Source organism: Rousettus aegyptiacus, unplaced genomic scaffold (genome assembly GCF_014176215.1).
Source record: "Rousettus aegyptiacus isolate mRouAeg1 unplaced genomic scaffold, mRouAeg1.p scaffold_m13_p_12, whole genome shotgun sequence".
NCBI classification, from domain to species: domain Eukaryota; kingdom Metazoa; phylum Chordata; class Mammalia; order Chiroptera; family Pteropodidae; genus Rousettus; species Rousettus aegyptiacus.
This window is the reverse complement of record NW_023416287.1, coordinates 10697103-10723405: the sequence shown is the minus strand read 5'-3', so window position 1 is coordinate 10723405 and position 26303 is coordinate 10697103. Positions and strand designations below refer to the sequence as shown.

General features: G+C 42.0%; 2 protein-coding genes and 2 pseudogenes across 2 annotated transcripts; 2 read left to right on the top strand and 2 right to left on the bottom strand.

The window, feature by feature from the left end:
* Positions 1–1870: 1870 nt before the first annotated feature.
* Positions 1871–6691, bottom strand: LOC107514588 (eppin-like). Its single transcript, XM_036229763.1, has 5 exons — positions 6679–6691; positions 6356–6487; positions 6113–6129; positions 2583–2640; positions 1871–1932 (listed from the first exon to the last, which is right to left on the bottom strand). The coding sequence occupies exons 1-5, from the start codon at positions 6689–6691 to the stop codon at positions 1871–1873; spliced, it is 282 nt and encodes a 93-aa protein (XP_036085656.1).
* Positions 6692–9801: 3110 nt separating this feature from the next.
* Positions 9802–9920, top strand: LOC118610394 (annotated as a pseudogene).
* A 2158-nt stretch (positions 9921–12078) lies between these two features.
* Positions 12079–20312, bottom strand: WFDC8 (WAP four-disulfide core domain 8). Its single transcript, XM_016152380.2, has 6 exons — positions 19527–20312; positions 17175–17315; positions 15970–16137; positions 13754–13894; positions 12669–12811; positions 12079–12431 (listed from the first exon to the last, which is right to left on the bottom strand). The coding sequence occupies exons 1-5, from the start codon at positions 19558–19560 to the stop codon at positions 12672–12674; spliced, it is 624 nt and encodes a 207-aa protein (XP_016007866.2). The 5' UTR covers positions 19561–20312; the 3' UTR covers positions 12079–12431; positions 12669–12671.
* On the top strand, positions 18189–18307 carry LOC118610300 (annotated as a pseudogene).
* Positions 20313–26303: the final 5991 nt, after the last annotated feature.

Genomic DNA, 26303 nt, shown 5'->3' with positions numbered 1-26303 from the left:
GCTCTCTCTAGCTCTCTGGTCAACCAGAGAGCGCACGAGCAGGCAATGCTTGTCTCGGGGCTCCTTTCACAGAGGGGGTGGGGTGTTCGATTGCTTCTGTTTTTCAGGGAGAGTTTGGAAGTCAAGAATAGCCTAGTTCTCATCTTTCTTTCCCTTCTTTGTCTTTTCCTAACATGTCTATGTTTGTGTCTGCTTATTTTTCTCACACTATTTTTCTTCTCTCTGGGTCTCTTTCTTTTACTCTGTGCCTGTCTATTTCTCTTCTTCTTGTGTGGGTCTCTTTCTCCCTGTCTTTCCATTTCCTTTCTGTCCTTTTCCCCTATCTTCTCTTTGCCACCCCCACCCCGCCCCCAACTATGGTCAAAGAGTAAAGGTATTGTCATGAGTAGCGTGGCGAGAAGGAGATAGGCTCATTCCAGATTGAACTCACCCTTCAAGAGTGTCTGTCAAGATCATGGTGCTTTGAAAGTAGGAGCTAACGGGGAGGTTCCGTTATCTAGAGCAGTTTGGAACCGGCGACGTGGAAGGGTAATAATAAGTGTCGGTTATGACCTCAGAGCCCGTTGCATCAGTGGGGGGTGGCCTAAAGATTGTTCCACTGAAGTTTCCAATTTAAGGCCCGAAACATCCGTACGATGTTCCCTTAGCTCACCTGTAGCTGTAGGAGACAGTTCCGGTGCACATTTTCCCCTTAATCGATTTTTTTTTAATTGAGGTAGAATTCACATCACATAATAGTAACCATTTTTAAGCGAATTGTTCAGCAGCTTTTTAGTATCTTCATAATGTTATGTAACTACTACGTTCATTTTATTAGTTCAAAACATTTTCATTGCTCCAAAAGAAAACCCCATACCTGCTAGCAGTCACTCTCAATTTTCCCCTAGATTCCTCCAGCCCCTGGCAACCACTAATCTACTTTCTACCGCTATGGATTTACCTATACTGGATACTTTATATAAATGGCATCGTAGCGTGCATGACATTTTGTGTCTGGCTTCTTTCACTTAGCATAATGTTTCTCAGGTTCATCCACAGTGTAACGTGCATTAGTGCCTCGTTCCTTCTTATGGATGAATAATATCCAGTGCATAAAGCAGTGATGGCTTTCTGCTTACATGCAGAAAAGTCTGGAATAATGAGGGATTTCATACTCCCAGGCATCCAGAAGCGGATGGGAATCAGTGGACACATGCTGCGGCTTCCCCATAACCGGAGGCAGATGAAGAAAATGTGGAGGCGGCTTTTACAGACGGTCCCCAGTGGGATAAGGCTACCGTTTCCCACTGTGGTAACTAGCTCGGAATCGACTCCTCTCTTTCTTGTATCATTTACCCTACTCCCTACTGTCATCTCCCAAATAAACTACTTTCACTCATGTCCGTGCCTGAGGATTGGTTTCTGGGGGCTCTAAACTAAGATAATGGACCCTTGTCTTAAAAGGGTTTACAATTGTTTTGAAGAAACAGAGGATAACGGTATCCCCGGGGCTCTCAACTTTCAAGGTGCTGATTTTCTTCACTCCCTTTAATGGCACCTCCAGAAACCTCAATAAGTTTTTACTCTCCACAAACCATAATGTGCCAACAGATGTGAATTATTCAGCCTCAGAGGTTCAGGGCCAAACAGAGTACTTTATTGGGAAAAATTGTGAGCTACACAGGTATATACAGGGGGTCTCCAGAAGCTGAACATAAAAGAAAGAGGAAGAGAGATGCCATCAAAAAAGGCTGATATCGTATTGTGTCCGAAAGGAGGCTGAGAAGGGGAAAGGGGAGGCAGACCCCGGGGTTCAGTTTGGGGAAGGGCTGAGGCCTTGAAATGCTGGCAGTGGAGCAGTGGAAACCACCCGACCGCATCTGTCAGGCACTCAGACAAAGAGCCTTGGATCCAAGCCAAATCCTGGTGGTTGTTCCCGGTTCTTCCGGGGGCCTGTTGAGAATATAAGACATGATCAGCTGAACGTCTTGAGCTCAGCTCATCTTTGGAACTAGTCTTGAAGTTTATGTTTGTACATCTTTCCGTAGGACATGAAAAGGACGTGGTTTAATTTTGGGAATCTATAAATCTTAAAGAAAAAACGGGGTGCAGATAAGAGTAGATTGCTAGCAAGGAGCTGCAATGAAAAAAATTGATGGCCTGGAAATTAACCACCTGAGGTGGAGGGTTAATATATCTAGCTCTAGAGTGGCCGTCCTGTGACCGCTCTGAAGCTGGGTCTCTGAGATTTTACCAAGTCTGCATTTGCCTTCCACCCCTAATCCTTGCCAGCTTTGATTCACTAACTAACTTCAGCATCCAGACAATCACTGTCTAACCCTCTGTGAGATGTATCCTTTCCTCTTGATTGGAGCTGGTTCTGTCAGCCCCTGGTCTGCCGAGCATGTGGCTATCCTGGGATGGACCTGCCAACACCCAGACATCCCCGCATGGCCCTGGTGAGCGTGGGAGCCTGGGGCCCTTGGGACTCACGTATTGTGGGGCACGCGGACTGGCACATGTCTTTGGTTTGGAAGTTGTTACTATTTCCTTCACAGCCGCCGTAGTAGAAGGTTAAGCAGGTTTTAGTACGGTAATCATACCACCAACGATGAAAAAGAGCCATGCAGGGGCCAGGGTCTTTTGGCATCGTGCATATGTCTGCAGGAAGAACCCAGAGTGGAAAGCTTAGAGTGCCTATCTGGAAAAAAATGCAGCTGTTATTGTCCCACCAGCAACCGCCATAGATGAAACTGAGCAGGCTTCTTACATCTTATTACACATGCCTCAGAGGCCCAGCCTCACCGATGTATGGTGCACGTTTGCAGGAAGACTCCAAAATGGAGCTGTTTGGGTGCCAACATCCCTGGAGAACACTGGTCCTCCCCTTTTCTTCTGGCCTCATTGCCTCCCCTGAGAGTCAGAAAACTCTGGTTTCAAGACTCTGCTCCTATTTCGGTGTGTGCCAATTGATCTCCAGAATGGTACCTGTCTTGTCCAGGACTTTCTTTTCTGTAAAATGGAAATGCAAAATCCCACCCTGCTTGCTGCACGGGGCTGCCCTGAGGTGCCAGCAAAGCCAACTGAAGAGCTTCTAAGCTGTGAGCTCCACTATGCCTGGCAGAGAGAGCAGCTCTGCTCAATAAATACACCCTGAATGGATGAAAGATATGGAAGTGCCTTAAAAATTACAAATTATAAGCCATTTACTCTGCTCTCCAAACCATGCCAAGAAAAGAATACGGGGCCGCGAGCAAGAGCAAGTCCATGCAGAGAAAGCAGGGGGTGGGTTTCCAGATGGTCAAGCACCTTTTCTTCCTTCAGTTAGCTTCAGCCCTGCTATGGTTGAATTGCTGTCTCGGCCTGCTGCCCCCATCCATGTGTTAAAGTCCTAACTCTTAGTACCTGAGAATGTGACCTTATCTGGAAATAGAGCAGTGGCAGAAGTAATTAGTTAAGATGAGGCCTGCTGGACTAGGCTACATCCCTACTCCCATATGGCTGATGTCCTTATAAAAAGGAGAAACTGAGACACAGACACACATTGGGAGCACACCATGTAAAAATGAAGACAGAGGTCTACAGGCCAAAGGACACCGAAGACTGGCAGCAAACCATCCGAAGTTCGGGGAGAGCCACGGAACACATTCTCCCTCCTACTCTGAGAAAGAACCAACCCTGCCAACACTCGATCTTGGACTTCTAACCTGCAGAACTGTGAGCCAACACCTTCCTGCTGTTTAAGCCGCCCGGTCTGTGGTACTCTGTTACAGCAGCCTTAACAAACCGACGCAGGTCTGAACGAAACACTGAGTTCCACGAGGGTAAATCCCCCAGCGAAACTGGTACGTCCTGTTGGCTTTTTTACTTCTTCGTGGTTCTCTTCTCTGCCACTCTCTTTAAATTTTTATTTACTTATTTGTTTTTCAATTACAGTTGACATTCAGTATTATATTAGTTCCAGGTATGCAGCATAGTGGTTAAACATTTATGTAACTTATGAATTGATCCTCTGATAAGTCTAGTACTCACCTGACTCCGTACATACGTATTACAATATTATGGGCTATATTCCCTGTGCTGTAGTTGACGTCCCTGTGACTATTTTTATAACTCCAATTTGTACTGCGAAATCCCTTCACATTTTTCACCCAGCCCTCCCAACCCCCTTCCCATTGGGTAAACCTCAGCTCATTTTCTGTATCTATGAGTCTGTTTCTGTTTTGTTCATTTATTTTGGTTTTTAGATTCCACATATAAGTGAAATCATATGACATTTGTCTTTCTCTGTCTCACTTATTTTACTTAGCGTAATACCCTCTAGGTCCATTCACATTGTCGTAAATGGTAAGATTTCATTCTTTTTATGGCCGAGCAAAATTCCATTGTATATACATACCATAACTGCCACTCTCTTTAAGTCTCAGGGCTGTTGAGATAGCCTCAACTTGACTTCCTGCCTCTGTCCCTGGCCCCTCCAACCCATCCTTCATGCTGCCCACCAGAGAGCAGGACTTGATGGATCTGATCACATCCTTCCACAGCCCAGAACTAGACTTCATGACAAGGTCTTCCCATGACCCACAGGCCCTTCATAGCCTGGCTCTTGCCAGTGGCTCTGGCCTCCTCCCCTACCACAAACCCTTTTGAGCTCCTGCAACCTTCAACGTGCCATGCTATGCCAGAGCACCTCTCGTTCCATATTCCCTCTGCCCACCCCACCATTGTTTGTGACACTCCTATCCTCCCTTCAAACCTTTCTCAGACATCAATTCCTCGAATGTGTCTCTGAGGTCATTCTACATCTCACACCTCACAGGTGCCTGAATTGACCCCGCGTTTTTCTATGGTCCTTTGATTCCCATGAGCATGTGTGTCATTTATTTAATCGTTGGTCTCATCTGTGAAGCTGTTAGTTTCTAATGAGCAGGATTGTGTCTGATATCATCTTGAAACCCCATTCCTAGCAGGTGGTCTGGCAGAATGTTGAGGGTACAACAATGAATGAATAAAGAATTTTTGACCTGGATTGAATAAGTCATTCATTGAACACCTACTATGTGCTAGACGCTCTAAGAGACAAAGAAAAGGCATGGCCTCTGCTATTTACAAGCTCCTGGTCACAAATGACAAATAATTTAAGTTCCTACGTGTCACAAGGCTATTATATGTCAGGCAATGCTCTAAGCACTTCATGTCATCGACTGATTGGCTCCTCCAAATAACCTTTAACTTGGGTCCTTTTGTTATCTGAGGAAACTGAGGGACAGCAAGGGAAAGCTGGTAATTTACCCAAGACGAATAGGCTGGTGGAAACCGGAGCTAAGATTTGAATTCAGGAAGTCTGAATTCAGAATCCCTCACCTGTAGGCAAATGAACAACTTACCATCCTCCTGCCTTCTCATTCTGTTCCATTGTCAAGTCCTGTCTGCTTTACATCCTAAATACCTTCAAACACATCTCACTCTTCTCCATCCCCTCGGCTAACTCTCTAGTCGAAGCTACTATTTTCTTTCATCCTGAAGTCCTGGAAGACATTCTGTTCCTTCTCTGTACGCATAGTAAAAACCTGGTCATGTCACCACCTTCCTCGATGGATTTTCAATGCTCTTAGGATCAAAATGAGACTCTAGCCCACCAGACGTTACCTACCTACTATCTTTTTTTCTGTATAACATGCTCATACTCCCTAGGGCCCAGTATTGAGTGCATGCTATTCCTTGTGCTTCAGAAGCCCTTCCACCTACTTTTGGTCTAAATTTACTACCTGCCCTTCTTTACTTTCTCAGGGAAGTTTTCTCCAACCTCCCTGATCACACTGGTCAAATCCTATCATGAGTCTCAGAAACACTTGATACATATTTGTTAAATGAATAAAGAAAGAATATTTGATAGTCTTTCTGGGACCCAGGGAGATGGGTATGGAATGAATATTGCGGCAACAAAAGAAAAACCCTCTGGTCTGGAGTGGTCCAGGCAAGGTTTCCTGGTGATGAGTCAGATTCGTATAGGCAGAGAGGTGGTCGCTCTGGAGCAAAAAGCATTACCACTCGCAACAGCAATTTTGGTATATGGTGGGCCAACAGTGGGGACTCAGAAAACAGTAAGAATAAAAAGTAGCCAAGAGATTACCTGGTTCAATCCATCTCCTGCACCCGTCTTTGAATGAGGAAACTGAGGCCCACACAGAATGAAGATATCACTGAATATCAGACATCATATTAGGGGCAGCGCTGAATGGAGATTCTGGGTCTCCCGTCTAGCAATCTTGCTCAGAGACCAGCCCTTAGAGAACCAGGGACGACGCCAGCCCAGATGGACAGAAGGTGAAGGCATGGGTAGAAGGATAGGTCATTCTGAGGCCCTACATCTTACCTAGTCGGCTTTCTAAACATTTTTTACCGCAGCTGAATTCGCAACATTTCTTGCCCCATCGGCATTCTTTGTCCTTTTCACATTCATCTCTTTCTCGGTATCTACACCTCTCTATGATTTTGGGGCATCTCCCTAGGAAAGGAACAATCTTTCAATCACGAGTCTTAGAGGATGCGATGCCAGCTGCCCCCTAGACCCAAGGCAAGCCTGGGGAATAGAAACGTTTGCTTTCACTTCGCTTATCCCCAGAAGTCCTCTTCCTCAAGGTGCGCTCACTCATTTCCCAGCACTGCCCACACTACCATCCTTCCTCAACTCTCTACCTTCTAAACCCATCCCTAGTCCCACCCCCAAGTCTCATCCTTTGGAAGGATTTCTCAACCTTGGCACTAGTGACATCTGGGCTGGATAATTATTTGATGGGAGGGGGAGGGTCATCCTGTCATTGTAAGATGTTTAGCAGCATTCCTGGCCTCTACCCACTAGATGCCAGTTGTAACAACCAAAAATGTCTCCAGACATTGCAAATGCCCCCAGGAAGGCGAAATCTCCCTATGGAAAGGCACTGGTCTAAATGGATCTGCTCATTTGGGTGTGGAGGAGTCAGTGTTTGAAAGTTCCTCTGGGGGGCGCTCTTGTACAGTGATAAATATCACGGACCCTGGCTTCAGAATGGGTTTTTAAATTCTAACTCTTGGTTTAACAGTTCCCCTCTCTGAACGTTGGTGTCTTCATTTGTAAAATCATTTTAGCCTTACAGAGTTGTGAGAAAGAAATGAGACAAAGTGTGTAAAGCTGTAATCATAACAACTGACGCACAGTAACAGTAACTAACATTTGTTAAGTATTTACCATGAGCCAAGCATCATCTCAGCATTTTAAATGTGCTTTCTCATTCAATCCTCATAATAGTTTTTGAAGTAAGTTTCATTAATATCCTCATTTTGCAGATGAGGAAACTGAAGCATATGGCATTTAAGTAACTTACCCGAGCTTACATGGCTACTAAGTGATGGGACCAAACTTTGGACCCGCCAAGTCTGACTTTATATTCCTCTTTAGACCCCTATTTTCTGAATGTTCGGTAAATGATAACAATTATCATTATTACTATATAGTCATGGAGTATTATCGTCTTAAGTTCAAAGGAACTTCTGGATACTGTCTTTTATCTCAAAGTCAGGAACACTTGGGGATCCAGGAATCCTTTACAGGACTGTATTTGAAAGAATCAGAAGTCAATAGAGATGATGCCCAGAGAAAGGAGGCAATTTTTGTTGTAGAGTGAGGGGAAGATCCCTTAGGCTTTGCAGATTCCTAGTCCCTCTTACAAATGCTATATCTTGTGGCTCTTCCCGCCCCCTCACCTTCTGCCCCCAAGAGAGACCCTCAATTTAAAGATGCTGAAAGTGGGGTTTGGATTCTTGCTTTCATGAAAGAGATCTTCCACAGAAACCGAAATAGGAAGAAATATTCCAAATACCTCCCCTCTTTCCTGAATCCAGGGCCAGGGCTAAGATGGTGAAAAGCAACCCAAGTCTGAGAAATAATTTTTCCTTGGTCCATCCCCCAACCAAACTTTCTTCTCTCCAGGACAGGTATTGAGCCCCCAGTACTTACTGGGAAAGTGCCATGGAGGACTACTTAGCACCTGGATGGTCACTGGAAGGACAGAAAGCACTAGGATGCTCACGAGTCCTGGAGACACCATTCTGAAGAAGAGTTGGTTTGTCCGGCGCTTCCAGAACATGAAAATGTCTGGCTGCCTTTGTCCAGCCTATTCCTTTAGTAGTCTGTATCTTGGATTTGTGATCTGGAGTCAAGCCAGCCACCCCCTTCTGCTGGGAACACCAAGTTCCTGAGATCATCGATATGACTAATTGGCATCTACAGCTCACAGCACTGGGGAAGGGTCTCTTCTTAAATGGCTCCTGATCCTTAGCCCCTTAGGCTGGATTGGGCCCTCTGGTCAACCAGAGGGAGTGGGCAAAGCTTGTCTCACTTTCCAGGTTACCTTAGGAGTGAATGGAGTCATCTTCATAACTTTGAGGGTTGTGGAGTGTCCTCAATCTTCATTTATTTCTCATTTTATCTGCACACTAACTGACACGCTGCTTTCGCTTGTCTCTGACAATGTGTCTTTTGGATCTCTTGGTATCTCTTTCGTTTCTCTATGTCTCTCTGTGTCTATGTCTGACTTTTTCTTTTTCTCTGGGTCCCCCAGGGCCTCTGTGCCTCTTTCTCTCTCTCTCCCACACTTTCCTCTTATCTTTCTCTCTTTTCTCTCTGGATCACTCATATTCTTTGACTAAGGCCAAAGAGTTGTGTGTGGAGGAGGAAGCAGGCTGATAGCAGAATGTGCAGATAGTATTTGTCAAGGTCGTGCTACTTGAAGAGCAGGAAAGAATGTCAGAGCTAACAAGGAGCTACCACCATTGGTGCAAATGCCTTGTTGCCTGAGGAGGAACTGTGAATTGAAGAGCGCTTCCTAGGAGACCACAATGCAATAAAGGTCCATAATGCGGCCAGGTTGCCGGATTCTAACTGGAACAGTGGCAAGGATGCTGGAAAGTGTGTGCCGAACTACTTGGCAGCTTTCTAACAGCCGCGAGATCCACAACGCAAGCCAGTCAGTCTTCCTAGAGGGAGAGACACTCTTCAAAGAGTAAATGTCATCTGTAGGTTTCCCATTTCCTACCCTAACTAAATATTGCACTTTGGGGCCAAACTTTGTTCTTGAATGTTCCTACCTGTTGGACAGAAGCTAGACAAATCCAGCTTTATCATCGGTGAATGGCTATACAGTCACAAAATTTAAGATTACAGACACAGCCCCTTAGCCTATTGATAGTGGTGTTCTTGGCTAGGAAAGCCTGAGACACTCAGGCACGTCTGCATTTACTCTTGTAGTAAGCCCCACAGACAGCGCCCCCTATCACCACGAGGGCCAATGTTGTGGCTGAACCAGCCCTGTGGTTCTTATTATGACTGCAGAACTTGCCTCTACAAAACCATTAGAGAACTTTGAAGAACATGTATGACTCACAGGTCCTGGAGAGCAGGTGGCAGCCTGGAAGGCGGCCACACAGCAAGGTTGAGGGCAGAGGGAGGGGAGACAGTGCAAACCTGGGGCTCTGCCTTTGTTAAGGTCCAAGTGCAAAGTGCAGGGTGTCTCGAGTGTCACAGGTTCACTCTTAGAGAATTTAAAGCATAAAAGTAGGAATTAGGGCATGGGAAGGGAGAGACAGGGTCACTCAAGAGGTCAGTTATCTAGGGTACTCAGGGCTCTCGAAGGGAACTTCCTGGGTGGGAGGAGCCTGGTTCCTTATCTAGGAGTTATTTTGTTGATAAATGTTTCATACATCTGGCAATATGTTTATTCAAAATGGATGCCCTTGAAATCAAAAGCTTAATGTCAGGCACTTACACTACAGAATCCCATCTAAGTCTACGGCCATGCTACCCTGAACATGCCCGATCTCGTCCGATCTTGGAAGCTAAGCAAGGTTGGGCCTGGTTAGTACTTGGATGCAAGACCATTTTGGAAGACGTGGTGCCGTAGGCACAAAAAATAAAAATAAAAATAAATAAGATAAATTTAAAAAAAAAAAAAACAACAAAAAAAGAGAATCCCATTTCACCAACATCACGATCTCACTAGAACCCGCAAAGAGTCTAGGGACTGGAATTTCTAATGAACAACCAAGATGTCTTAAGCAGCACAGTCCCTCTTATCCTATCCCCTGCATGCTCCCAAACTCAGTCCAGGGGGAGTGCAAAGCTAAAGTATCTAGGTGGAAGGACTCTGAGGGCCATCAAGTCCCATTTTCTCATCTTACAGAGAGAGGCCATAAGGCCCTGAAAAGTGACAATGCTGACCCGATGTCACTCAGCGAGTGTCAGAGATAAAGTTAAGAGGGAGCTGAGCATTTAAGCTCTTGCCACAGGTCACTAAGGGATCTTCTTATATTGGTGTGGATATAATATTTTATAATATTATATAATATAATATTTTACTATAGAGTTGAAGGTAAAGAGGAATAGTGCATCGAAAGAGAATGAAGGTGACGTCTTTAGTGAGGCTAAAGATCACAGAGTCCATAAATATCCAATGGGTCCCTTGGCCCCCAAATAAGGTGAATCTTTCTCTAAATTTTCTTGAAAGTAAATGAAAACTCAGAATTTCTGGTTGTTCTATCCCATTCCTCTTGACTAATTTCCTGTCCTATTCCAGTATCTCACTTTCCAAGCAAGTGAGATAAAATTTATGTCTTTGGGCCTGAGATAAATGATATTTTGGGGCCCTTCCCTCACCTAATTTCTTGATGAAGGCTGGGTAAGTATCCACCCGGGTCTTCGTCCCTCCTCCCCTTATCTCTCCTCTTCGATGGTTATGATACCCTACCTCTGCCTCAGCCATACTTCTGTTCTAGGACCAATCCTGGGTTTAGAATAAAGGACTCCAAAGAGCACCAAGGTAGATGTCTTTTACCTGGAAATTATAGCTTGTTCATTAGACCAAGATTTGTCACATGCTCTAACTTCCTGTCACTGGCTTTCTGTGTTGTTCCCTGTGCTAAGTTTCATATCTGTGTCCATGAATAAACCCTGAGTTCCATTGTACAGATCTATACCTAGAACCTGGCACTCAGAACATGAGTAGGCCCAGAAGAAACATTCAGTACATTTTGCTGGATGGGCGAGGTACGCGGGAGATTGGTGGGTAGATACGTGGATGGGCGAATGGCTCCTAGAATAGTGAATGGAAAGATGGTTGGATGAGTAAGAAGATGGATGAGTGAAGGTAGCATGGATAACTGGGTGCATGAGTGCATGGATAAGGATGGATGGATGGATGCTGGGTGAAGGAAGAAGTAGATTGGGTTGAATATAAGGATGGTTAGGTTAGTGATGGGATGAATGGGTATATTGATGGAAGTTGTTTAAACGGAGGATAGATGAGTGAATTGGTAGGTAGATGAAGGGGAAATGGTATAAAAATGATGGGGAAGTATGTTGACGGGTAGTAGAGAACGCGTGTGTGTGTGTGTGTGTGCGTGTGTGTGTGTGTGTGTAAGATGGATAGGTAGATAATAGGTAGATGGAAGAAATGTTGTATTTAAATTGAGCAAAGGTAGAAGGAGGATGAGTGAAAATGTAAATGGATGGACATATGGGTGAAAGGATGAATGGGAAGACAGATAAGTTGAAAGGTATGTCAGTTAGAGGGCTAGATGAGTGGATGGATAGGTGAGTAAATGGATTGAATGGCTGGTGCATGGGGGTGTGTGAAAATCTGAATGTATGTATAAAAATGTTAACCATAGGCAAAAATATGAAAAGAATTAAATAGAGAAAATAGTACTCTGAAACAATACATTTGAAAATAGAGAGAAAATGGGATCCATTTTAGCAAAATAAAAAAGACCAAAATTACAGAAGGGGATTTAGAGAGCTTGTACAGGCTATAAAATGAAGTACAAAAAAAAATTAGTTAAAATACACCACTATAGAAGGAAACTTATCTAGATGCTTTTGGAGTTTTGTCTAACCTTAAAGGAGCAGAGAATTGATATATTATTTAAAATATTGCAGGTCATTGGAAAAGGAGGTAAATTTCCCAACTAGTTTCCCATGCTTGTTTTTTTGAAAGTAGTATGACTCAAATAGCAGAACAAATAAAAGTCATATACCTATTTTTCTTTTGAGTGTAGATGTGAAAATTCTAAATAAACTATTTGCTAAAAGAACCAACAGCATATTAATACAAGTATACTTCCATATGATTAAGGTAATCCTAGAAATACAAGGAGGGTTCAACATATAAACATTTAATAATGTAAGTTATTATATCAAAAAATTATAAGAGAAAAATTATTATATGATCAGATGCCTAAAACAAATTTGCTAATATTCAGCAGTAATTTCCAATAGCGGCTGTAAATGAATAAAAAAGAAACAATCCAAACCCAACAACAAATGTCATTTTATACAGCAGAAGACATTGACTTTAAAATAAAAAAACTCCATAGGGATAGTTGCCATCGCCTTTATTTCCAACATTATTTTGGAGATCCTGCATAATATAAGAAGACAAGAAAACAAAGTTAAGTTGTGAAGTTGGAACAAATAAGAGTCAAATTTATCAGTATTTTTCAGATAATATGATTATATATAAAATCGAAGTAACTTTATACATATCATTATATTTAATAAGATAATTTGGCAGAGTAGCCAGATACAAGACAAAATTGATTGTTTTTTGTTATACTACTCACAATTAATTATTTTGACAATAATATTTTTGGCTTACTCTCTAGCTTTCGGGTTCTAGGCACCTCAGTCCACAATGCGAACAGCACTTCTCTGCCAGTGGGCAATCCGCATCTTTCAGACACTCAAGTTTCTTAATTTGGGGACATGCTGAGGGCACTTGTGGGCAGCAACCTGTTTTGACTTTATAGAATAAAACAAGACTCTTGATCTTGAAATACTTGATCATAGTTTGAGACAAACTGGGGGAATCCTGAAAACTCTGAACAATGTTTTCTTCTGATTAAGCCTCTTACCCTTCCCACTAGAGTAACAACAGAGTGAAGGAGGCAGAATATCAACTTTCTATGGCTAATAATTTGAGGAGCATCAAAAAGTCTTTACCATTTCTGACTTGTAAAATCTGATAGTGTTCTTGCCTGCCCCTACAAGAATTAGTGAATTCGGGGTATCTAATCTCAGAGCACAAGAAGCACAAGGAGTATTAGAGGTTACCCAGAACTTCTTTATTTTATAAACTGAAGAAATTGAGGACAATATAGGGGAAAATGAGTGGCCTAAGGCTACACAGAAAACCAGTAGAAGAGTTGAAGTCAGTTGAAAAGCTTTTGACTCCTTGCACCATGCATCGACAATCCCTGAGACAAGACCATACTATCTATCTCAGCGTTATGTGGAGGAATGAGCACTAGCCTTACGTGCTGGAGAGTTCACTTCTATCCCAACAGTATTTTGCTACCAATCTTTTCTCCAACACACCTTACAGGATGTGAATATGCTGTACATGCTCTGAAGTTCTGTGCACACATAAGGGCTTAGTAGGAATATACTCAATGATCATATTGTTTTTGTTTTTGTATAATTAAATGAATACTGTCACCTTGCAGGCCACTGAAATGAGACTCAGGATAAATAAGTTTTCATGGGGGAAAAATGGAGAGTGATACCATTCAGGGTAGTCTTTGAAGAATAGCACAATAGTCTCCCAAGATCAGGAAGGTGACATGAGAATATTGATTGGACATCAAAAGGGGAAAGATTCCCAAAAGACCTCTAAAGTCAACCCAGGAGAGAGAACGATTGCCTCAGCACAGCAGGCTTCAGAAGGTGTATCTCAGTCCTCACCTGTCCAGTCCTTGGCACACACAAAGCCGCACATGGAATTACAACATTTTTCAGCTCCGGGGCAGTCATTGTCACTCTTACATGGAGCTGAACACTCCATATGGTTGTTGAAAAAGAAGTGTGGGCACTGTCCTTTCTTGACTAAAATAAGAGCAGATGTGAGCTCCTTGAAATCCCACTCCATCCCATCACCCTTCAAATGACTTTTCTTTCTCCTCAAAACTAGTATCTCTGTGACTTGATTCATTCTACCCTGCCCACCTCTAGTGAACTGCAGAAGAATAAAATGCCTCACCACTTCATGGGATGTAGTAGAAAGAGTTAGGTTTAGTGTTCCAAGGTAATGTTCCCATCCTGCCACTTAATGAGTGATATCGGTTTTCTTCTCTATAAAATAAGAGTAATTGTGTGAAACCTACACAAATCAATGTAATTCATTTTAGAGGATTTGGTTTTGCTTTGAACGAGGAATGGCGTGATCTGGCTCGCATTTTAAAAGGATCGTTGTGACTACTGTGTTGGTAATAGACTGTAAATATGGAAGGACAGAAGCAGGGAGACCTGTTAGGAGGCTGTTGTCATAATCTAGGTGACAAGGTGGTACCTCTGATCAGGGTGACAGCTGTGGAGGTGGTTAAGAGGCCCTCAAGCTTTGGATCTATTTTCAAGGTTGATATAAAAATTTGATAGTATTCTTGCCTGCCCCTACAAGAATTAGTGAATTTGGGGTATCTAATTAATGTAATGAATGTTGATTGAGAAAAAGAAGTATCAAGGGTGATTTAGAAGGTTTTTCAACCAAGATGGGGAGAACTATGCGTAGAGATGGGACAGCAAAGATAAGACATTCAGTTTTAGACAAGTTAAGCGTCCAGTGTGTAATTGAGCCACGTGGAGGTGCAGAGTAAGCAGTCGGAGTTTGAGAGTCAGATTCGAGCTGGAGATACAACTTTGTGGGTCGCTAGGAAATCAATGGTATTTAAATTAATTTTTCGGGATTTTGTGTATGTCTCCTGTTGTCTTACCCTGACTGCAAATTCTGTGAGGGCAGGAAGTGTTTCTTTTTACTCCTTCTTCCTAAGGTCAGATTCAGACTGTGGTGTGTTTGACTCTCAGAACTATTGTCAGGCTCTCTGTGAGCTCCAAACCTTAATTTTCCACAAACCAGTCCAAACCCATTTTTCCAGCCTCTCGTTTCTTTCTGTCAGCCCCTGCGACAGGGCCAAGGTCTTGTCCATTGTAATGTGATTCTTTAAAGCCTCCCACAAGGGAAACTCGTGGTCATAGTTTCGTCAGGTCAGGACTGCCATGGCCATTTAGGCTCACTGTGCCCTTGGAATTAAAATTCCTGCTCCACCCTAACAACTAACTTTCCATCTCTGACTCTCTTTCCTCATCTGTAAAGCAGTAATGTTGAGAAACTTTTCAGCCTGCTTCACAGAATCTGAGTTCAAAATTCTAATGCTGCCTTGTAAATCACACAGTGCTGCATTTTGAAGATCAACGGTCATCATCTCAATCATTTAGTGAGCCCACACTACTGGACAGCCACCACGTCAAATCTTTGTGTCCTTGATTATATATAATCCCACCAACAACTCAATTAGGTCTTTGCTATTCTTCTCGTATCACAGAGAAGAGAACTGAAACTCAAAGAGGTGAAGAAATTTGCAGTAGATGGAAAAGTAAAATTTTAATCCAGGTCATTTGGCTTCTAAGCTCTGTAGCACCCTGTCTCCTAGCATCACTGGTGATGGCTATTATACTAAAGAATGAATCCACACCCTTCACCTTCACCACACCATACTCATTACGTATTCCATGCCCTACCCCTACAACATGGGACTCCAGAGCTGGCCTCTCTATGCTTAATTCTTGGTGAGTCCTCAGGTGATACTCAACAGATCAATGCGATGAGGAAACACCTGCTTCCAAGGGGGTAAACTTGCCTCTCAGGTCCCATTGGCCAAAGTTTATTAACACTTTATGTGCACTATCTCATTTTTTGGCAAACCTCCCTTAGATAATGATATTATTATCTTTATTTTATAGACAAGAAAACTGAAATTCAAAAAGGCAAGCAACTGGCCCAAGACTACCAACCAGTGAATGACAGAGCTCAGACTTGAACCAAAGCAGTTTAACCTCAAAGCCCGTGCTGGTATCCTATTCTTAGTTAGATGAGGCCCTCAGATTGCCAAGAATATTAGTCTTACCAGTAAATATGCAAGCTTCCATGCATTCTTCCTTGCTGAAGAAGTTGTTGGAATTCCCAAGGCAACCTCTGTATGTAAAGGATTTGCATAAATGTTCTTGTATGTCAAAATACCAGCGCACTGTAGTATCATTACAGTCTCCTGTGTTTAAGGGTTGCATGCAGGGTTCTGAAGGCAGAACGCAAAGAGAGGAGAACATAAAAGGTAGGGAGGGGTCAGAGCTCTACTATGAATACTCTACATTGCATAGCATCTCTGAGCATCGTTTCTACCTTGCAAAGATGAGGGGCAAGTATATGAGAATACATTGGAGCTGACCTTTCTTCTCTACTGCTCTGAACTTTGAGAGGGCAAGACTTGTCCATCAACTATATCCAGAGTGCCTAAGGTTGTGCCTGAAACATAGAAGGAATGAAATACCAAGAAAGAAAAAAGGCGGCCCTGCATGACGGGTTGGACATAAACCGTCTCGCAGGACATCCACATAAAACGGGTTACTCTGAGACCATGATAAAGTGAGAATGAAAACAGATCACTATGAAACCCACAAAACACCAAGTATTTGTGAGTGATCGGTGCTTCTCTACCAATTACAGCTTTAACCTCACTCCAGTCTACCCACAGTCATAGAATTGTTCCCACTTTCTGACAGTACCCAATCTTGAGCTAACTCCAATTTCCTTAGACCCTCCCTGAAATTACTCAATTAAAGCTTCAATCCTATAGTAGATTCTTTCTAGTATCTTCTTACTGAGATGCCTTGGGTTCTCTATGGGAACATTCTCCTTCACTGCAACGAGTCATAAATCTAACTTGTTCAATTACAGGTATGTTACTGAGGGTCTTTGGCCAAAGGGCATTGACCATAGATATGTGTTGAATGGAATGTATATAAAATGAACCCCTCCCTATTGTTAGATGCTCAATCCTTTGAGTTACCAGAAAACTTCCTTGGAGATCAGAGTCCAACAACAACTCCAGCATCTAAGCTGACTGAGGTTTATATTTGCCACAGTGCAAATCATAGCCTCTTGACACATAATGAGCATGTACTTAAGTGCTGGGACTCTAATTGGAGAAGGAGAAAAGCATGAACAATGGGTTCTTTGTCCTGCCACCCCAGGGCATTGTTCAGCCAGTTCTGGACTGAGCACGAAGTAGGACACCTCAAAAGGTACCTCCGCCCTCAGCCTGGAAGTCACTACCTTTGTATGGATCCATGCACTTCTTCCCACAGGCGAAAGAGCAGCACTTCAGTAATCCACCACAGTCAGCGTCCTTACTACACAAGTCGGGAACACTAGCATTACAGCTGACCCTCTCCTTAAGGCACTCTCCTGGTTTCTCTGCAACAAAGACGTGGCTGAATTCACATCCCTTGAGAGTTTCAGGTCTTCTCCCATGGCCAAGGGGAATAGGAAAACTCTCTCAGCCCTGTCCTCTACCTTTAATCTTCAATATTTAGGGACTGGGTGTAGCCTCTTCCTCTCTTAGCCCATTTAGATATGAATTTGTGCATGGGTAGAACTAGAGGGGAAACTTCTTAAATAGGTACCAAGAACTTTGCCTTAAATTCAAGAGATCCTCTCTCCTTTTGAAACTTAATATTTTAATTCCTAGTTCCTTTGTCTCTAATATCTTAGTAGACAAGGAAAATTCATCAGCGAGGCGTGGTGGAAATATCATGGAAGTAGGAGTCAGGAGGCTCAATTTTGGCCCCGACTCCTTGTAAGCTCAAGACCAACCTGAGTCTCACTCTACGACTTCAAAATTACCTCTAAGAGGGGAGGAAATCATGGCATGGAAGGAGCACTTATAAATAAGACAGATCTGGCTTGGGAGACTGACTCCAACACAACTAGCTAAATAATCTTGGGGGGGAAAATGTCTTCCTTTGTCTGAGTTATAAGTTCCCCAACTGTGATACGAGAATGACGATCTCTAACTTACAGTGAAGTGGGACGATGTGTATAATGCACTTACCACAGTGCCTGACACATGCTAAGAGCTTAGCAGATATGGGGTTTTTACCTTTCTTTTTAAGGCTAGACATGGCTTCCTGATTTCAGTGCTTCGAGTAGGTGGAATTCTAAAATCGCACCCTTGAGATTCCAGTCCTCTGGTTCTTGAATTAAACACTCATTTAGGTACTGCCGTGAAGGTATTCTTGTGGAGGGAATTAAAGTCCTGTCAGGTGGCCTTAAGATACAGAGATTATGGTCTATGGCCATGCTACCCTGAACAAGCCCCATCCCATCTAATCTCAGAAGCTAAGTAGGGTCAGGCCTGGTTAGTACTTGGATGGGAGACCACCTAGGAAGACCAGGTGCTGTAGACGTAAAAAAATAAATAAATAAAATAATAAGGGATTGTAAACTGACAAGGTCCTTGCAATCTGTGAGGCCAACCAAGGGTTGCCTCACCTAAAAAAAAAACAATAATAATAAATTTAAAAAAGATACAGAGATGATCTAAGTGGGCCTGATTCAATGTGCTGAGTCCTTTAAAAAGGAGAGTTTGGGTTCCACCCCGCCCCCCGCCCTGATTGGTAGACGTTAACGGCTGGTAAGAAAACCTCAGTCCTGCAACTGCAAGGAAATGGTACTGCTAACAACCAGTGAGCTTAGATGAGAACCCTGAGTCCCAAACGAGAACTGCGATCTTGACTGACACCTGGCGAGAATCTGAGCGGAAAACACAGACGCACCATGCCAGACTTCTCACCTGCAGGTAATTGTTATGCTACACCAGAAAGATAATAATATAGTGCTTAATGTGGCTCTGCGGTTCTAAGCTGAGCCTCTTTCCAGTGGAACCTGACCAGAGAGGCACGACACTTTTGGATATGCCTGAGTCTTAGAATAACAGAAGTTTAGAATTGGAAACACCAAAGTAATCATTAGTACAACCTCCTAATTTCAGATTTTTTTTAAAAAAAAATGAAATCAGATAGGGTAATATGTGAGATTTCCAATTCACGGCTCACTCCAGAAGCCCTACATGTCCCCTGAGACCTGGCCGCTGAGACTTTTAGTACTTTCCAAATGGATTTCTTACCCTTCATTGCACCCTTAAGGCATCTGAAGCTAAGGATAGCCTGAGGCTAAGAGGAGTGTATGATTTCTAATCTGGAGTGTACGTTCAAATCATCTGTGCATCTTTTAGCAAACGGACTATAGACTTAATGAAAATCTCTAGAAAGTGAGGCCTAGGGACTCAGATTTTTTTAAGTGCCTCAGGTGATCCCGAAGCAGCCAGCTGAGCATCATAATACAAGCTACTGCTTGGAAAACACTTTTCTAGGTTTGGGCACAGGAAGAGTTAAGCAAATCACACGGGAACACCTCCCAAGAGGTGAAGAGGCATAGAAACTTTGTGATTTTGAAGACAAACTTCCCGCTCACTAGTGCTGACTCCAGCCAGTTCTTCCTGTCTCCTATTTTTGGGGGCCATTTAAACTTTTGTTGGGGTTTTAATCATTGAAGCTCCTCTCCCCACTGTCGCCCTGAACTCTCAGAATCCTCCTTCCTTGCTGTTACCTGTTCTCAGCCACTTACCTTGTGTATACCGTCTCCTCCATGATACACACATACCAGGGGGTCCTCTGCAGGTCCTGGGGACACTGCCCAGAGTTCCGGTCTTAGATCCTCTCCTGTCATTACTCGACACATACTTCCTGGGTGATCATGCCCATTCCAGCAACAATTCCAACTGTGATTCCCTTACCTCCCTCCAGACCTAGCTTCTCTTCCAGGGTAAAAACTTCTCTCCAACCATCTGGGGTGAACAGCATTTGGGCGGCTTGTAAGCAGCGCCATTGCAGCATCTTGAAAACGGAACCAGTGTCTCCCCATGCCTAAGTAGCACCTTCTTCTCTCTGTTCTCATCTCTACATTTGACATCAATAGTCCCTCTGTCTATGATCAGAACTCTGAGATTGCCCCTCCTCCTCCATCAGCCCCGCATCCTCTCAGTCCGCATCCTCTCAGTCATGGACGTGGGTCAATTTGATCTTCTAAATCTCTCTCCAAGCTCGATCTCTTCACTCTCTTTACTACCACTGCCTCGGGTCAGCACCTGACTCCTCCCATCTTTTGCTTCGACTATTTCGACACCCTCCTCACTGGTCCTCTGCCAGACCTCAGGTTCCTGTCTAGTGACTGATTAATTTTTAAAAATTAAACTTGGAAAAGACACAGACCTGGAAAATTAGAGAAATAATTTGGGGGGAGCAGGTGGCGGAAGGACATAAAGAACCCAATGTGGATGAGTAGAGCTAGTGGCTTCATCAGACACAAGTTTTTGCCACATGTCTAACCCTCAGGCCCAAGAATGTCTGCTAAAGAAGAGTGGCTGCTGCTTTTCTGAACCCACCCTTGACTCCGTCGTGTGGTAATAAAAATGTCTGATTCAAAGGGAGGGAGAGTAGCAGCAGGAGCATTACGTTCCTCCAGGAGAAGGTGGAGCTGTGGAGAGGAAGGTGCCTGTGTGGGATGAGAAGAGGGGCAGGGGTTAGGCACAGGCCAAAGAGAGACACAAAGCATCTGGGATGAACCTTAGCGATAACCCATCAATGCCCTTGGTCCGCAGAAGAGAAAACTGAGATGCATCATGGGAATGGGGTTTGACTGTGGTCACATGACAAGTAGGGCATGACTCTCAGTCCCAGGACCCTCCCAGTGACTCCGCACTCTGCCATGGCTCCAGACGTTGTCTACCCAGACACTCACCCATTGTCTTGCTCCTGGATGAGAGGCCACATGTGATGATCACAGAGATTTGTCTGGAACAGTTGCAGGACTGGTTTGCCCAGGTACTAGTAAGCGACTGGTGACAAGAAACTAATGGTACGAGATTTCAGGAGAGCGTGAGTATATCGCACTGGGTCTTAGAGCCTCAGGAGCAAAAAAGATCACAGACGACCTCGGGTTAGCAGAGATCCCTCTCATTCCTTCTGGGTTACCCAAGCCTATGATACTCCCAGACAACCACATAACTAGATGACCTTCCCCCACTCATTCATACCTCCATTTTCTTCCTGGCCCTTATGTTTTTTTTTTTTTTAATGATGTGAAGAACTGATAATATCTTACTGTATTACCTGTCGAAGTAAATAAATTTTAAAACAGTAAGAGAGGAAAAAAGAGAGAGGGGCATAAAGGAAGGGGGGCAGGGGAGAGAGAGAGAGAGAGAATATGTCTTTATGCCAAAGTACACATCTGTATTATTCATGGAACTTCAGACACTGAGAAGGAGGTAGAATCTTTTTCATATGTCCTGAGCCATACTATGCGGATGCCTAAAACTGTGTCTTTTTTTTTTTTATGAAGTGGTATGGAATGATCGAACCTTAGTGTTTGGAGTGGGACCTGAGTTCATGTCTTCTGTCCCCTATTTATCAGCTTAGTCACTTACCCTCTCTGAGCTCCAGTTTTTAATTAAAGGAAATAGTTATAACACTCACTTCACAGGCATGAGAATTAATTGAATTATTGTGTAAAGTGTGGTGACTGGCATAAAATCAATGCTTTATATGTTTAGTCAACAATTAATATAGTGAATGAAAAAAAAAAAAGGTACCTATTACCTTTTTAGCTTTTGAGTTCCCTAGTCAGACTGTGAATCATAATTTCAGTTTCCTCCAGATTAGCCAAAAGCCCTGTGGTGCCTTAAATTCTTAAGATCAAGTCACCCTTTTAGTTTGAAATTTTACCCTTTAACCTGGTAACTCATACTAACTGAGTCTTAAGACTTGGTTGTCATTGGTAGGAAGCAGAGCTTCTGGGATGGAGGTAGACGAAGAGACACACATTAATAGGATTTCAAAAAATAATACAGGATGTCTAGTTAAAATTTTTGGTATAAATATATCCCACGCAATATAAGGACCATGGTTATACTGACAAGTTATTTGTCGTTCATCTGACATTCAAATTTAATTGGCCATCTTGTATTTTTATTTGCTGAATCTGGCAACTTTAAAAGAGTGAATCCACTTTGATTTGAGAGGAATTCTTTTGGACAAGAGACTATCAAACATGGGTACTGCGGGGGAACCAGTAAACATGAATGGGGGAATTGCTTGGTGATGACCCTGGAGAACTAGGACAGACCTGGAAGACACAGGCACAAGGGTGCTGTAGAAGTAACAACAAACTAGGAACAAATAGAGTTTGACTGGGTCCAGTCTCCCGCATCAACTCACTACGTCAGTTTAAGCTGGTTTTATCTCTGTCTACCCATTTAAAAAATGAGTGGCTTCAACCACATCAGTCCTGGTCCTGCTGGTGTACCTATAACCTGGAGGACACAGGAAGATTTTCCAGAGGGTGCCTGGGCAAAGATTGATTTAAGGACATTATGTCCTAGTTCTTAAATTCCACATTTACTTTTTTCTAAAATTGGTCTGCCTGAGAAAAAGCCTGCAGTCTGCAATTCTTCTTTTTCTGTCTTCTTTCATAAAATTCTTCTTTTTCTTTAAAAGGGGGAGGAGGCATATTCTTACCTATCTCTTGCCTTTCTCCCAAATATAAAAACTTCTGAGTTTCAAACAAAGGGACAATTTGAGAACGCATTTTCCTGAGGATGCTTCCCATGAGAGGAAAGTGAAGAAAGTGTGGGTAAGAAATACTGAGGGGTCGATGCCTTGTTTCATTCAGGTGACAAAGTCATGGTAAGCCACTGTGCCTTTAGCTCTCTGAATTCAGAAGTTCAGTGGTTACTGCAAGGATGTATATTAAAACATTTATTTCAACTGACCGATAAAGTCAGTTTTTTGTTGTTGGAGAAAGTAAGTATGATTTGGCTCATTGAGGACTGACTTTGCCAATAGTTGATGTAGTTAACATTTTTTCCCACAAATACAGTGAGTAAAATCTTTGGCATCCAAGCATTCAAAGAACTATATGTGTAAAGCATGCAATAAGATAAAGACACTTGCTAAAAACTGCATGATCGACGGCCTATCAGAGTTAATATTATTCAAACTTTCCAACACTTAACAGAGTTATCAGATTAAATAAAATGTCTAAATAAAAGAGTAATGGGTATAATTAACAATATTATTAATCATTTGGTAAATGCTGATAAAGCCTTTTTGATAAACTGTCCAGAAATTAAGAAAATTGCTTGTGGTTTGTAATCTAATTACTAGGAAACAAATTCTTTTGAAAGTATCAGGCTTCGAATTCTATGCCTTTATAAAAATTGAAAGAGTTTAATCAAGATATTAATTAATATTTGAATTAAATCATTAAAATAATTTTGAGTATTAATGAGTATACTTTTTGAGTATAAAATAATATAAAGTATTATTCGATTTTTGGCAACTTACTAGAAGTTCAAAGAACCAAGTGACATACACATAACAAAACTTTTATTCTCATGTACTTACATATCATTAAGAGATGCATTACCTATATACATTACCTATAGAATTTTGTATATTTATCAATAAAATTTGTGCATTTATCAATAGTTTCAATGTATTGATTTATATATTCATTATTATTATATTCTTTTATTCCTAGTGTCTATAGTCACAGTAAATGTAAACATTACATTTTAATTTATACATGTTTTAATTGCATAGCAGTATGAAAAGATTATGAATAAAAAAGGCTTTTGTGCATTACATTGTATTCCATTAGATTGAAAGTCTGTGGAGTAAGAGGAATGGAAATAGGAGTTCTGGGAGAAGGAGCCATGTTTTAAAATTTCCAACTTTTAAGGATAAAGTGTTTTCATATATTTTTCAAATGGATGATTGCGGGTCTCAAATTAGTATAATAGTTTGACCCCAATAGATTAATTTTCAAAGTTATGTAGCAGTTTTTAAAAAATATTAATATTCATAACATGTTTGCATAATGCATTTGAGATTCATTTATGTCATTGTATGTCATTTGTACTTTTTATTGCCCAGTTATCATCCATGGCGTGGATATACCAGAGGTTGTTTATTCATTCACTAGTTAATGGACATTTGGGTTATTTCCAGGTGTGGGCAATTATGAATAATTCCCTTATAAACATTTGCATACAGGTTTTTATATGAACATAAATTGTCATTTCTCTTAGGTAAATAGCAATTTACCTAAGGTAAATACCAGGTAAATACCAGGGAGTGAGATTGCCGGGTTATATGATGTGGATGTTTATAAGGAACTTCCAAACTGTTTTCCAAAGCGGCTGTACCATTTTGCATTTCCACAAGTACTATACGAGAGTTCCACCTGCTCCATATACTTGCTACCACTTTTAATAGATGTGTAATGGTAAGATTGCAAGCTATTTTAAGAGATTAAAGTAATTAGCATAAATTTCTGGGACCCTAAGAATCCAAGTCACTTAGAATGATGGTGGTGAAAATTCTCCAATTTCCCAACTTTCCCTAGGATAATGTTTCAAACCAAGTGGGCTCTTTGGTTCTTGAGCCTCATTGGTCATGGGTTTCTCCAGAACCCCATCGTCGAACCTACCTCTTTCCCCACACGGCAGAGGTTGCCCTTTGCAGTAAACCGAGGAGCATTTTGCAACTGAAAGATCTACAGATGTCCAGGAGCTGGGGAAATAGTGTGAATCTCCAGGTTACAACCTTTGGAAGCTACGGGTAAGGCCCCAACATGACCCCCTACTCTCCCCCAGGGGCAGCACACTCAGTCTCGCTTCCTGTTTTCATGCATGAGCTCTCCTGTTCATAGCGCCTCATCTCAATGGCATGGTGTGTTCTGCCGCATGTCTACTCAACCAGGACTGTGACTTTAGCCTCAGTCACTGGGCAGGAGACCTTGAGGAGGATAATTAGCTCCATGAGCCTTTTTAATACAACTTGCCTTAAGCTCAGGCAGAGTAGCTAGAGGCCACCTCCAAAGACGTAAACTTCTAAAAACAAACTATCCAGAAAAGAAATTAAAAATACGATTTGTGATAGCGTCAAAAACAATAAACTACTTAGGAATAAATTTAACTAAGGAGACGCAATACCTGTATGCTGAAAACTATAGAACGGTAATGGAAGAAATGAAAGAAGACACAGAAAAATGGAATGATATCCCAAATTCATAGACTGGAAGAATTAATATTGTTTACATACCCATGCTACCCAAAGCGATCTACAGATTCAATGTAATCCTTATTAAAATTCCAGAGACATTTCTCATAGAAATAGAAAAAACAATTGTAAAATTCACATGGAGCCACATAAGACCCAAAACAACAAAAGCAATTTTCAGCAAAAAAATAACAAAGCTGGAGGCAACACACTTTCCAATTTCAAAATATATTACAAAGCTACAATAATCAAAACGGTACAGTATTGACATACAAACAAATATAGAACAATGAAGCAAAATAGAGCAGCCCAGAAATAAATACACTCACTTACAGTAAACTGATCTTTGACAAGGTGGCCAAGGACACACATGTGGAAGGTATAATCTCTTCAGTAAATGGCATTGGAAAAACTGGATATCCACATGCAGAAGAATGAAATTGAGCCCTTATCTCACAGTATATCCAACAATCAACTAAAAATCTACTAAAAACTTAAATGCAATATTTGAAATTGTAAAACTGTTAGAAGAAAACATATGGAAAAGCTTCTTGGCATTGGTCTGGGCAGCGATTTCTTGGGGTATGATCCCAAAAGCACAGACAACAAAAGCAAAAATAGATAAATGAGATAGCAAACAGAAAAGCTTCTGCACAGCAAAGGAAACAGGCAACAGAGTAAAGACACAACCTACAGTGTGGGAGAAAATATTTACAAACCGTATATCAGATAAGGTGTTAATATCCAAAATATATAAGAAACTCAAACAACTCAATAGCAAGAAAACGAATAACAGTTAATAAATGGACAAAGCACTCAAATAGACATTTCTCAAAAGGAGACATATGAATGGCCAGCAGGTACATGAAAAGATACTCAATATCACTAATCACAGAGAAATGCAAATCAAAACGGCAATGAGATATCATCTCACATCTGTTAGAATGGCTATTACCAAAAAGACAAGAGACAGTGAGTATTGGAGAGGATGGGGAATTCTTGTACACAGTTGGCGGGAATATAAATTGGTACATTCATTATGTAAAACAGTCTGGGGGTTCCTCAAAAAAATCAAAAATAGAACCACCATATGATCAGCAATCCCATTTCTGGATATGTATCCAAAATAAAGGAAATCAGTTTCTTGAAGAGGTATCTGCACCCCTGTATTCATTGTAGCATTTTTCACAATAGCCAAAACATGGAAACAGCGTTTCTGTCACTGGATGAATGAATAAAGAAAATGTGATATGTGTACATAATTCAGACTTTTAAAATATCC

Coding starts and splice junctions, on each gene's coding strand:
- LOC107514588 (XM_036229763.1), bottom strand. Junction 1,933..2,582: donor GCTCTTTTTCATCGTTGGTG/GTATGATTACCG, acceptor TATTCTCAACAG/GCCCCCGGAAGAACCGGGAA.
- WFDC8 (XM_016152380.2), bottom strand. CDS start 19,560: ATGTGTGTATCATGGAGGAGACGGTATACACAAG. Junction 16,138..17,174: donor GTGCATGGATCCATACAAAG/GTAGTGACTTCC, acceptor TTCTGCCTTCAG/AACCCTGCATGCAACCCTTA. Junction 13,895..15,969: donor GGAAGCTTGCATATTTACTG/GTAAGACTAATA, acceptor CTCTTATTTTAG/TCAAGAAAGGACAGTGCCCA.